General features: G+C 29.6%; 1 protein-coding gene across 1 annotated transcript in view; it reads left to right on the forward strand.

Annotated features, from left to right (window-relative positions):
- Positions 1 to 3899: 3899 nt before the first annotated feature.
- Positions 3900 to 14696, forward strand: part of LOC143918083 (uncharacterized) — a 36410-nt gene continuing 25613 nt past the window's right edge. The window contains exon 1 of the mRNA XM_077439780.1: positions 3900 to 4267. Coding sequence (XP_077295906.1) covers positions 4156 to 4267 — 112 coding nt within the window. The 5' untranslated portion in view covers positions 3900 to 4155. The remainder of the gene's footprint in view (positions 4268 to 14696) is intronic.

Here is a 14696-nt window from a genome sequence, read left to right on the forward strand (position 1 = left end):
TCAAAATAATTGCATCTCAAATGAATTTCTTTAGAAGTTGTTTAATCACGATTGACCCATTGTGAAATTTTATCGGAGCTATAGGGTTTTTATGCTAGGATTTATGTGATTTTTTGCCAATTTTTTAAAAACTCTAAAACCTATAAATCCTTATTCGAGGTGCAAGATTTAGAATAAGTAGGAAAATTTATTTATGAAAATGCTGACTTTTAAAGTCATCTATTATATTTTTAATTTAATTATTTTTTTTATTTTATAGCGAATTTATTATCTTCTTAACGATCTTTACTTAATCGATTATTTCTCATATATTTTTTGAATTGTTTTTATTTATTTGTGATCCTCATGCAGCTTTCTAGGTATATTTATAGCTTGGCTATTATTTATTTCTACTATTTATATTATAATAATTAGAACAGTGCTGGCATGAATAGACGCTATTTGCCAACACTTTTATGAATTATCTGTTTACTGAAAAGTTCCTTTATTTTTAAAATTGGTTTAAGCAAAATATTTCATTTCTGAAATCTACCTAGTATTAGCTTTTCATTTAATGAATATATTTCATGACATTTAAATTATTATAGTTTTTAGGGACCAAATTAGAATTATCAATGTATTAAAATTCTGTGCCATAATTCTAATGTAAGGTTTCTTATTATCTCTTTAATTTATTAGTACGACTGCTAATTATTTATTATATATTTATTTGAAAGTATTATAGTATGTAGGAAAGTATTATTTATGTTTTGAATTAAAGGAAAATTTAATCCAATTTTTCAACTGTCGAAAAAATATCAGAAATAAAAGGATTATTTTTTATTTAATTTCATAATGGATATGTGATGTATTTAAATGTATTATTTTTTAACTTTATATTGTGTACAGAATATCATGAAAATCATCATTATCATTCCTAATTTATTTATTTTCATCTATTTAAATGTTCACTGTTTTAATATAAGACTTGCAAATAAAAAAAATAAATGTGCTCTTTTTCCACATTTAGAAATAAAAATTTAAAAAATAATTTGTTTGTTTTCTTTTATCTCTTATGGTACTATGAACACACAAAACATCACAAAAGAAAGAGTCCAAAATAAACAGGCATTACAGAAGAATAAAAAAAGCTTAAATTTGATCTGAATCATCGTTGAGTAAATATTAGCAATATAAAAAGAAAGTAATTCAATACTGTACGTCATTTACATGATAATTTAAAAACCGCATACGTAATATAATTATCATGTCAAATGTGCTTGTGCGAGTAATTAACACTCAAGAATATTTAGGAAAAAAAATGGAATAATATCTTTTAATAAAAAAAATATTTATTACCATCTATTGATATAAAAAGTAACTAGTTTTACAAAAAATGATTTTTTTAAAACAGTATTCATAAAAATCAATAGATGTCTATATAATTAAAATAATTTTTTTAACGCTTCAATCTTATTATGTTTACCAAGCTCAAATAAATCATAGATGACTCCATATAATAATAATAAATAAATAAAAATATGTATGAACAATTAATCGTTAAAAATTAACTGTCTAAATATTAATTTATACAGTACGCTTACAAAAATTAAATTTTGCAAAAAATAAATAAATTACTTCAAATAAATACTACAACCGAAGAAGTGTATGAATTAATGTAAAAAATGCGTTCAGCTTTTGAATACATTTTTACATAAAAATATTTTTATGAAATGTAGCTTGATTTGAACAAATAGCATCATTCCTTTAATAGCTTTCTTTTCCCTTGAAAGTATTCATCACACGCTAATCACGCGAAGTTGTATTTATAAATCACGAAGCTGATACCGAATGGTAAAATTCAAAGACCAAACAACTATAACGCAATTAAATTGTATTTTTTGTTTATATTATTTACAACTAATTTCTTATAATGTCATCATGCAATTCATTCTACATGTTTTTTCTTCTCTTTTTGCTTGAAAAGAATGAAAACAGTGAGAGCGATAACACTCTAATACTTATAATAAAATTATCATTGCGTTTTTAGCACGATATTTTTTATTTTATCAATTATTCCGCATATTGTGACACGTTTTACGGTTGAACGAGACATACTTACTTTTTCCTGAAAGCATTTTAATTAAATATCTCAGGTATATATTTGACTGCGGATGGATCGTGACAGAATCAATTTATTTAAAATTAGAAAATTAGCATTCTGAATGACTATTAACGGAAGTGTATTTAAAATATTCGGATGTGACCAACCCATGACTTTATCTATGTATTTGAGGAATATAAGAAGGTCACAAAATAAAATTTGATATTGAATCGTACAGATTCATTCACACATACCGGCAGCATTATGAAATACTAATATCTATGACAGCATTTTCGATACAAATTAAGCGCAAATGTATGGAAACTTGCACAAGACAAAAGTTCTACTTCCAGTTGTTGGATTTTGTTAAATTTTTTTTATTGCTTAAAACTGCTATCAGTATTATACATATTAAATATAAAGAAAATAAAAATAATTTAAAAGGTCAAAATAAAATAATGATATATTTAAAAAAAAAAAAATACTACTTTCGGTTTACGAATTCTGACCAAAACCTTATCAGCTATAATTTAGTAAATAAATAATGTAAATATAAATTTTCAGCTTGATACGTTCAGGGGTGTGGACAGAATAGTGGCCACAACAATTTTGACCTTTCTACGAGGAATAAATCCCACTTCCAGTTTATTAAATTTAGTGATTTTTTTTTGTTTTCATAAAATTGATACAAAAATTATACTTGAATTTTTTCGTGAAGAACACACATGTTTAAGGATTCGAAAAAAATAGTTGAACAAAAATCGAACAAGAGTAAACTGCCTCTTTTGGTTGACGGATGCTTACCAAATTTTATACATAACCTGGTATTAAGCTTAAACTTCTAGATATGAAATTTTAGTTCAATATACCAAAAGGTTTCTGAGAAAAACATAAAAAACCTCGATTAACTAGAGTAAAAGTACTACTTCCGGTACAGATAAAAATATTCAAAAAATATTAAGTTATAATTTTCAGTCCGATTCAGTCGGCAGTTTGGGAGATAATTGAATTCAAAAACGTAAAAAAGAGGACACCTATAAGGGTAGGTACCATTTACGGTCAATTTAAAAATTTGAAAAAAATTTACGTCGTGTCGATAAGAATTTAAGTAACCAATACTAAGTTTCAGTTCGATAGGATTAACGGTGTTCAAAAACTCCCCAATATACACAGACACACACACATTTTTCTAAATAGTGAAAACGGATCAGTGATCGATTCTGAGTTCGAATAAGTCAAAATCTCGAGTTCAGATTTTCGCATGATCACAAAACTTCTATTGTTACTACGTACATAAATAAAGTAAAAAAAATTGTGTTTTATGTCTTAAAATAAAACATTATTAAAATGTATACATCACAAACGCACGTATGTATGTACTAAATTTCATCCAAAATAAGCGTTAAAAATGATTAAACCTGCATTATAATTTAATTTATTTATTAATGTATCTGAAATGCAACTATTAACAAGATGTTACGGTATATTATTGATACGTTTGGTCTAAAATTCCATTTAACAATAACGCACATCAAGGTTTCGATTTTCAACAGTAATGCTATTTGAAAAAAAACTCTCGGATGTTCGTAATCTGCTATTTATTATATGCATATATAATATAAAAGAACTTGAACGTTCACTTGAACTCAAGAACAAGGAATGTTTATTGTCTCGTTGTATTTAAGCACGCGACACGTTCTTTAACTCTGTCAGGATGTCGTACAGACACTACTGAATGCAATGTCTTTTGAGACACCTTGTACTTATCTGCACAATGTGCAGAATAATATAAAGCTGCTAGAAAGTTGCACGGGCCGCTCAGTGTATGACCGTTCGTGAAAGGTGAACAACGCTCGGCGCCACTCGTTGAACCGATTAAATAATAATAAATAATTGTAACAATTGCGAAAATAAAATTCAGATTATAAAAAAGCACGCTTGCACTATTTTGACAATCAAAATATATGCGCACGTTCAGTGATAAGAGCCGATAAGGGTAAATACGGGAGCGTGCGGAAAATCTGTGCGATAGAACGTTTTGAATTTTCCGCGTGTTCTTCACAGTGATCGCCATGAAAATGTTATTAGTGTTGATTTTTGGATTTTCTGTACTTGTGACATCCTCGCCTGTACCCAACAGCGAATCGAAAGCTTCAACCACTCCTGTAAATACCAACCAAAAAGGTCAGTAAAGTCTATCTTGATACACATTGAATACATAAGCTAAATGTTATAGCTATTATTAGCTTCAATAATGTTTTTAGAAATTTCATATACTTTCTATTATATTATAATAAATTAAAATCTGGCCAAAATTAAAATTTAATATTGATTTTATAATTAAAAATATATTATAAAATTAATTAAAGATTAATCGTCTATACATATTTATGGATATAAATAAAACTATGAAAATTAGCTCGTTAGCTCTGCGCATGACAAAAGCATTCTTGAGTGCTTACTTAGTTATGATAGATATGTATATTATATAGATATATGTACACAGGTCCAACAAGTCATGCTCAACAATGTGCAAAAAGGTAAACCTCAATACCGGTCTTGACTCAGTTGTGTTTCGATAAAGTTAGGTAAAGAGCATTATCGACAAATTTAGAGGAAGTTGTGCAAGTTTGCTAATCTGCACATAAGCTTTTGCAATTGAAATTTAATACGTACATGCAAAAACGCTTAAGTTTAGATGGATATGTGAAATATGAGGAGCAAGACTCCAATTAAAATTCTGCAATAAAATTTCCCGTGTAAATTTATTACACTTGGGAGTAATTAACTGGTTGTAAACTCTTATATATTGCTTAAAAGCTTTTTCCTTGATCAACATTTTAACACATGCAATTTTAGTAAAGTTCAGATGTAACCAGCACCTCAAACCTGTACCTGATATTTTGAATTGATATTATATTACTTACTTGTTATTATATATGATATTATATTTACTGAAAATATGTTCTTCGTGTACATATTTTAATTTGAAAGCAGTCTTGTTTAAAAATGAGCATTTTTGACACATAATCAATAAGTACAGGTCTTCATCATAAAGTTCTTCCAAATTTACATTTTCAATGATGAAATTTACGAAGTATATTGTAGATTAATATTTTTTATAAAACTATATACATATGTACATACATTTTGATAGTACAATGTTCGGGAATGTTCTTCGTCTCCTTATTTTGCTCTACATATGTATGTATGTATGTAGTTGCGTTCCCAAGTTTCCAACTCTTCTGCTCGTTTCTTAGAAATATTGGAGAGATTCTTAGCCTTATAAAATTTTATCAAGTAAAACCCACAAAACATACCTCACAAAACAGACCCAAAAACATGCCCCAGCCACCTCAATCGACACTTAATTAAAGGGCTAACACAAACTTATAATCCATATATAAAATGCTTCATGGTTTAATATTGATCTGTTTGATTCAATCTGAGCCTAAATCATTAATATGTGTAATATAATATTAAAAACATTGTTATTGTGTATGCATATAATATGTATGTAGTACAGGAATACTAAACAAACTTCCAAACATGCATTTAAGCAGCTGATATAACATTAAATTTACATTTTCTCGTTACAATACAAAAGTTTGGTATGTATGTATTTAGTAGGCAGGCGCGAATAGAAATCAACTACTTAGCTTAAACGCATACAAATCGCATAGTAGGCAGGTATACAACAACAACGCATGTTTTATTGATGAACTCACATCTAATACACTTCCTAAAGGTGTTTTCCATCTCGATTATAGTCGGTTCCGTATCGCAAGAAGTCGTCGTTATATCATATACGTAAGAGTGGGTGTTGAAGCGTGGCTAAACACCATTGTTGTGAGAGCATTCGAGCTAACATTTTTTAAACGCTCGACTTAGCATATTGACTACACGTAATACCAGTAGTGATCACAAAATGGATAATTCGAAACGCTTGAAAATGGTTGAAATAAATAATAATAATAAAAACCAGCAGGAAAGTGTGTGTATGTGTTCCTTTTAAATGAGATTCATCCGCGAGACAATTTTCTCCGACTGGTTTGTTAGATAAGAAGAGGATAGGTGAAAGTGGAATTATAAACTCATACACTGCAATAGGCCACATTGGTTGAGATGTCAAAGGGTAACAAAGGTCGACATTCGATGCATTTTTCATATATAATATTAAATTCACCATGCAAATGTGCGATAAAATACAACCCGTCCATTGTAACAATTGATGATTTGTGATATATGGAAAAAAGGATGGGTTTGAAGCCCTTTTCGTCGGCATATTTATTGCTAAGCATCGGGTAGATGACCTAATGTCCTTCGAGGTCGAAAATTTTATTAACCATTGGCACTTGTCTTTTTGGGGTAATGTTGAATGGGAATAAAATTACACGGGTTGGTGTGCGTGTTTCGTTTTTTGAAGCAAAATTACTATGCATTCAAAAAACAAAAATCTTGACCTCTGGGAAATATTTTCTCAATGAAATAAGCACTTGTGATTTTATGACTTTGGGACGATTTTTTCAACAAAAATACACTGAGTGGAATTTCAAGTGTGACCCTTGAAGATAATGTGCTTACAAATGACTAAGGCTTTGATTCAAAATCAAATAAAATTTTTAAATAAATGCCGTATAAGATTTACTTCATACAAATTTTGTACATAAATTCCAATTTTATTCAAGTAAAAAAATATTTATTTTATAAAACGCTAAAACAAAAACAGTTAATGCTATTCAGAAAAAAAGTAGGTGCTTGCTTAAACATACGCAAGAATGAATCATAAAATCTTCAAAAAGTAACCAGCATAAAAGTTCTCTTTTTACTGCTATACTTTCACAAGTAATAAATTTGAAATTGACATGACAGATTAAAATGTAGGATGTCCATAATAAAACTGTTGTGTCATTGTGAAATAAAACAAAAAAATGTGTGTGCATATGAACTTTCTTAAATAATAAAATTAAATATTAAATTTGGCACATTAGATTGACTGAAAAAACAATCAAATAGCTTTTAATATTAAATAATTTATTTTGACTATAAATTACAACAAAATGAATGCATAAAATATTTATACGTATTAACGAACCATAAACACGTCATATAGAATTATCAATATGCTATATGATCTTACACGCGATCGATTTTAAAACATTCGAAATAACACACTCAAACATTACTTATTAAAATAAACACACGTACAAAATTCTTGCATAATACGATACATCACGAGGTTCAAGTGCGTGGGCGGACAAATATCGACATATACATAATAATGAGCATAAAAGAGTGGAACTGCATTAAATCAGTGAAAGTCACATTGTTATTTTTACACACCTTGCACCTCCGTGCACCGCGAGATGATTTAATATGTATTAAACGGTAGCGGTTAACACGGATTGCACAAGGACCGTTTTGCATTTTAACACGGTTGGCCAACGCGAAATTTCGCAATAATTAATTAATTATCATCATTCTTCAACGGCGAAACAGGATGTTCGCGTCCAAAATTGTAAATTGCCAACGACTTTCATCGATTTTCAGAACAACAAAGTCGGATGCGCCCCGATTCCTCCCATGCACTGATAATTTTGCACTGCATTTAGTAACACGTTTTCAGAACAAAGTCAAATAATGCAAGCTCGTAAATTAAATCCTTGTCTAGTTGTAAGAACGCTCTACAAATTTTACCCATAGATGTTAATACAGAAAAAAGCGTATTTTCTCGATCGAAAATAACTTAACGCTACACGCTTGAATACGAACGGTTTTCTTCGCAATACCTATCGAAAGGTTCTATCCGTACACTTTTGACGAATTGCATGTTTTTTGGCGACTCTCCAATGTCATATGCTACAATTTAAAAAGTGCTTCTTAAAGCTTGTCTATTGTTAACGGTACTAAATTATCAAACTTCCGCGTTAGTTCAGATATTTATTGCGAGCAAAGCTAAAAAAACTTGATGTCGTTCCGACGACTATTAACCCTTATATGTCTGAGTATTTTATTTCATGATAGTATTATTGATAAGTTGTTTTTTTTTTAATAATAAAACTATATTAAGATTTTTGGCACAAATTTTTAAGACAATGCTTATTTGTATGTACCCATATGTACAATGTATGCATATAAATTACACAACTGAAAATGTTAATGTATTTTTTACTTGCAGTAGAATATGTTGTACATGAAATTTAGAATAATTGATACTAAATATGTATGTGTAGCAATTTATGGTAAAATATGGGTTAAGCGCAATGTTCTTAGTCAAGGTTGACAGTCGTTTTCCTGGTCAATCAGTCGACAGAAAATTCAATAAGTGCCTTGGTTACATACACACAAATATTTTACGGTACAAATTATAAGAAAAACGAATCCGCAACAATTTGCTTTGTTTTATTCAATTCAATAAGAAATCTATTGAAAAGAAAACACCTCACGTTCCAAATGATTCAATTAATATTTTGTATCAAGTGAATTGTGAGAGGTTCAAAGAAACATTCAAGGTTTTCTATTAATAAACATAATGAAGTAGAAATGTTCATTACAGCTAAAGATTCAATGCTTCATTTTAATTGTATCAGAGTTTTAACATTGAAATTTTTCGAATGTATAGAAAATTAGACAAACAGTTAATTAATTAAATTAAATTAAATTAAAAAATCAGTCAACAAATTTTGCTGTCAAAATAAATATTTACCCATGCTCAAATCATCATCATCATCTACAGCCATTCTCCATACACTGCTGGATGAAGGCCTCTCCAACACGCTTCCAATCGTCTCTGCTTCGTGCAACTTTCATCCATCTCACCTTACTATTATTACTACTATTACTCATTTTCCTAATCTCATCTACCCATCTTCCCTGGGGTCTTCCTTTTACTCTTTTGGATTCTCAGATACCATTCTCGGATACCACTTATTTTGTCCACCTTTCGTCCATTCTTCTAGCCACGTTGCACGCCCAATGCCATTTCAATCTCTTCACTCTATCCACTATATCCACTAACCTTGTCATACTTCTCACCCAAGTATTCCGTTTCCTGTTTTTCCTCGTTATGCCAAGCATACAGCGTTTCAATTAATGAATGCATTGGATTTTGCATAGCAGCTTGGAGTTCAGTATCCAAGTTTCACATCCATACGTCACTGGTAAAATACATTGATCAAAGATTTTTTTCTTCTGGCAAAGTGACATTTTTTATTCAAAAACCGCATTCATTCGTCCAAATGCACTCCATCCTAATTTCATACGTATTTTTATTTCTCCTTCATTACTATTGGACAAGTCTATTACATATTTGTTATAAATATAAATAGCTATTATCTACTTCTACTATTTTTTCATTTATTGAAATGGTATCACGCATGCAATAGCTATTGAATATTAGTTTGGTCCATGCTCAAATAAAGCCAATATAATACCAACACGTTGGAGATGATTGATTATGCAATGATTAATAATATAAGAATTATCAATACGATAATTATACATTGAAATTTTGACATGCCGCAAAATCCATACAAAATTTACTTCAGAGTAAATTAACTCCTTCTATCTATACATACATACATGCTGACATTAATATACGGAAATGATGTTCTCTTTCACAGTGAGCTTACAATAAATTAATCTTACAATTTGACAGTTAATTAGTTGTGTCAATAGATCAGAAATATAAACGGCTTATAAACGACCGGAAAATTAAATTGTCGAGAAATTTCACATTGCACATAAATACACATATGTACATATTTGCAACGTGAAGTCGCATTCTTATCTTCACTACCTCGTTGTACCGAACCTGAATATCTTGGTCATAAGTTAATGGTGTGACCACTTTCACCATCATCCAGACTCGCTTTCATCTCTCGTTAAGGGACACTCATCTCGAACCAGTTTTTTTGGCGGGTCATCGAATACATTATTGCGATTTCGCATCTACATACATATATACATATACATCGTAAATTAAAGTCGAATTCTAAAACCTTCGTCGAATAGTACGGCGCAATGAACGAAACGCCCACAAAATTACTAATTTTAATAAAGGTTGGTGAAAATTTGTGCACATTAACGCGAAAAATATCCGTGTCTCTATTCTATTTCACAATGGTAAATTAATATTTGAAGTATTTGTTTATATGACTTATTATTTTATTTTTCACACTCAAACAATTGAGCGCTTAGCGTTTTAGAATAAGCGAAGCTAACTGTTGATTTATACGGGATTTTTTTTACTAGATTGCCAATTAAAATTTAACGCATATTTTGACTTGAACATCACCACAAAGCATTGAAATTTGTAAAAAAAAATTTTTAATAAATAATTTTCAATCGATAAAATTTAACGCGTATGGTTTGTTATTTGCGTTGACCGGTTTCACTGACACATCAAGTATTTTATAAACGTTTTAATTGGTAAAAACCAGTCGCCGTTGATGGAAATAAAATATAATAATACTTTAAATGACTAATAGTTTATTTCTAATTGATTTATTAGATAAATTATGCACAGTTTATAACTTGACAATCTAAAATATAATAGTAAAATGAGCTAACACTGCAGAAGACAGGAATGATACAAAATTTATGACCGCAATCAAAATTTCATAGCACAAAAACTGTTGATGAAATTAAAATAAATTTAATAAAAATAGCATGTATTTAAAAAATATGTGTTATAAAATGCATTTTGAATGAATTTGTTAAAAAATTAAAATTAAAAGATATTGTAAAAAAATTTATTCTACATATTCACACGAATGTTTTTATGTTTGTTTTGATTTAACTTTTTGCACCTGAAATTCTTATGAAACCATATATAAATAGCAATGATCTGCTCTCTTATTTTGTATGCTAAATTTGTATGATTTTTCATACTTAGCTATACAAAAAAAAAATTGTTTGAAAGATGCACCATAATTTGTCACTATTGTCTACATTCATGCACTGAATCAGTTTCCCTGACTTCTAGCATAATTCAACGAACATATAAACCGTTGGAGAACATTTCAATGCATTGTGCACACACATATAAATACATACATAAAATATGATCACGATTTGCATGGGTGAACAACACGAAACCAACGCAAATAATAATAGCGAACGGGTAATATTGTGCAGTTACTCGCCTTGAGGAAACGAACACTCGAAGACAATATGACAACAATGAAGGGTAAACCATTTTCAATATGCGTATAATACTCAATGGAGAAAATGAATTTATGCCTCTATATAATTCATCCTTATTTACATTTATAATAATCCCGCATTCCGCGCATTTTATGACAGTCATAAATTTTCCCAGCGAGTTGTGCAATTATAATTATCAAATTGTCCGACCCTTCGATGAGACGTCTCTCGTACGATTTTATTGCAACTTTGCTGCGATTGTACCCGTCCAAAATTTGAAAATGTCGTCGTGGAAGACAATGGGTATCCATTATAGTGCTCGAATGCGATTTTTCTGGTTTTTTAATGCCAATTTATGCGATGCTCTCTCTTCCAAGTGAGCATCGCATCACATTTCCTCAAGTTATGGACAAGAAGTCGAACACATTCCGACTGACAAGATCTGCCGTTGCTTTGTGCTTCGTCTGCTTCAACTACCACACTCTCATCTTGGCATTGTTTTCCACTGTTATTATTTAACTGGAACGCGAGGAATCATCGGCGTGTGCGAGTTTTTGTACTTGAACTGCTCTTGAGCAATGCGAAACACCTCTTCGTATCATTAGCACTCATTCGACGATATATTGTACTTTGTATGGGTTTCTCAACTTAGTGATCATCTGAATAATTCATGCTGATGACATACGCTATGTGAGACTCATGCTTTTGTGAAAATAAATATTGTTTTAAGGTCGTGTGAAATGTGCATTATTGTTTTCAAAACCATTTATCTAATAAATTTTAGTTATAATGGGTGTGCGACTTCATACTATGAAGGTCTACATACCAATTAAAATAATGTATATATTCTATGTATAATAATATATTATAAGTATACTTCATACGTACCTATGTATGTATCGAATTAACTTCAAATATATTTTTCTAAATTTTATTTATAACTTATATTTAAAATCAAATCTGATATTTTTTACTGAAAATTGAAAGATAAATTTACATACATACATACATACATACATGTGTATATAAAAAGTACATGCATTCTATCGTAAACGTATACATATATAGGTTTAATCATTATATAAATAAATGGAATAAAACATTAAATGTTTCTTTTCCTTGAGTGAAATCTATGTAGTCACAGCTATCAATTTTTCTGTTTATATAAAATAAAATGTCCGGATAGCAACTAATATCTTCCGGATGGCTACAGCGTTATTATTATAAGTATTATACTAAGTATCGTCATATATGTATATTGTAAATATTCGTTATATTATATATGAGAAAAAATTTTTTGAATGCATGTCATACTACATAAATATCATACCATATCTACATATTTTTATTTTTATTTTATTTATTATTATTATTTATATTATTTTTTTATATAATATGTATAATTCAGAAATTTTAAACACGAGCAGTTTGCAAAACAGAAAATGATTTTCAAGATGCATGATTTATTATATTAAAATTAAGCTTATTGTAAAAAACTAAATGTATGTAAGCTTATTGTAAATCATATTAACAATTAGATACAACATAACTTCTTATTGAATACTTATCTCACAGATAAAACCGACTGAGGAGATATACAGTGAAATGTCAGATTTGACATATTTGGCCAAAAATCAATATATATCGTGTATTACATTACATGAAGCTAGACGCCAAATTTGAAATTTATATATACATATGAGAGTTAAAACTATAAATATTTAAATATTAGATATAACGAGAACCTATAGAGCAAATTTTATAAAATATAGAGTGAATTATAGGCGTTTAAACAATTAAAATCTTATATGGCCATATCGAGGCGAACAGGTTGGAAGACACGGGACGAATGCTTATTAAACGTCAGGAAGGTTTACGGGCCCCGTTTTTAAAACGCGTTGTATACGATATTTTATCTCCAACATAATGGCAGACGATACATTAACGTGTATTGATGACCAAAATGAGCAATATGGCAGAGTATGAAAACGATCGGATAAGAGATAAAAATGACCACTAACACGAAAGCCATGTGAAACGTAAAGGAGGTATGTAAAAAAGAGTACAGAAAATGACAAAGGTGTATACTTTGAATTGAAAAAACTTCCACAGGCTACCACAGGCTACCCCACCTAAGAAAACAATTTATTGAAAAAAAAATCCGATGTACCCTGATAACGAGAAAAATTATATATGTAAGTTTTCATATTAAAAATATATTTAATATATGTATGCATTGTATGTATTCACATTCACCTCAGATTATACTGATATAATTAAGATCTAAATAGTCCGCAAATTCATATTAAAATGTATATAAAATAATGGTTTTTTGGGGAGACTTGGTCTTTACAGGAACTAAAAAAAAAACATAAAAAAGTAAATAAATTTTGAAAAATATCTGCTACTGTATAGAATTTCATGTAATAAAAATGATTTTGATTTGATTTTTAAATGCTTTTTATTATTACGAAATAATGTTCACAATACATCTTATATATATTTTAATTTTAATTTAATTTTGTTAGTAATCATAGTATTATATTATTCTAATGTTAATGTACAGCATGATAGGAAAAAGAGCCCAAAAACCTATTTACAATGCATGTAATAAAATACTTCTCGATGTATCTAGGTACATATGGACATACATATGTACATATGTATGTTAGTCTAGTGGCAGCTTAATCTTTAATTTACAAGTTTTATTAATTATATATATAGCATCTTTTACCTTTTATTATAGACACCATTTTATAAAAAACAAATCTTCGTAACAAAAAGGGCGTAAATTTCACACTATTCTGCCACCGAAAAATTACAACAGAATATTTCGAAAATAACACTTCCTTCGCTCGTTCCAAAAAAGACAGAAGTTTTCTAACGACTATTAGTCGCTTTTGTTTCTCAACTAACATTTCCATTATACAACACGCAATTTCCACGCAATTGTGCGTACACTAATAGGCGTTAAAAATCATCACAGCTCTTCCATTCAATCTGCAGCTCAAACTACCACACGTAATTGGCGCATCGATTGACTTTGCGAAATCGAAAGTGCGGCATTTTCAATTTCGAATTATCCATCCCGATGGTAGCAGAATCACCAGTGGCCCATTTTATATATAATTGCTACGAGAACAAAGATGCTGAACGCCCAATTGCTAACACGGAAACGCATTAAGAGATAGTGAAAGGATGCCTCGCAAAAAATACGTGTAATAAAATCGTGATGTCGGCCACATCTCTCTAAGACTACGGCGCGAAATCGTAGGACGACGATAATAATTGTGGATACAAATCGACAAATTATTATGATTGATTATGGTCAAAACCTATTATAAATTGATCGTCATGTTGCGTAATTTTTTTTGTGTTCTTCATAGAACACATTCGAGAAAGTGGTCCAGTTGCATCGATTTCCGTTTGTATTAGGCCAAAGCATTTGTTTCTTTCGTCGATCAAT

Source organism: Arctopsyche grandis, chromosome 10, assembly GCF_051622035.1.
Source record: "Arctopsyche grandis isolate Sample6627 chromosome 10, ASM5162203v2, whole genome shotgun sequence".
In the NCBI taxonomy this organism is placed as follows: domain Eukaryota; kingdom Metazoa; phylum Arthropoda; class Insecta; order Trichoptera; family Hydropsychidae; genus Arctopsyche; species Arctopsyche grandis.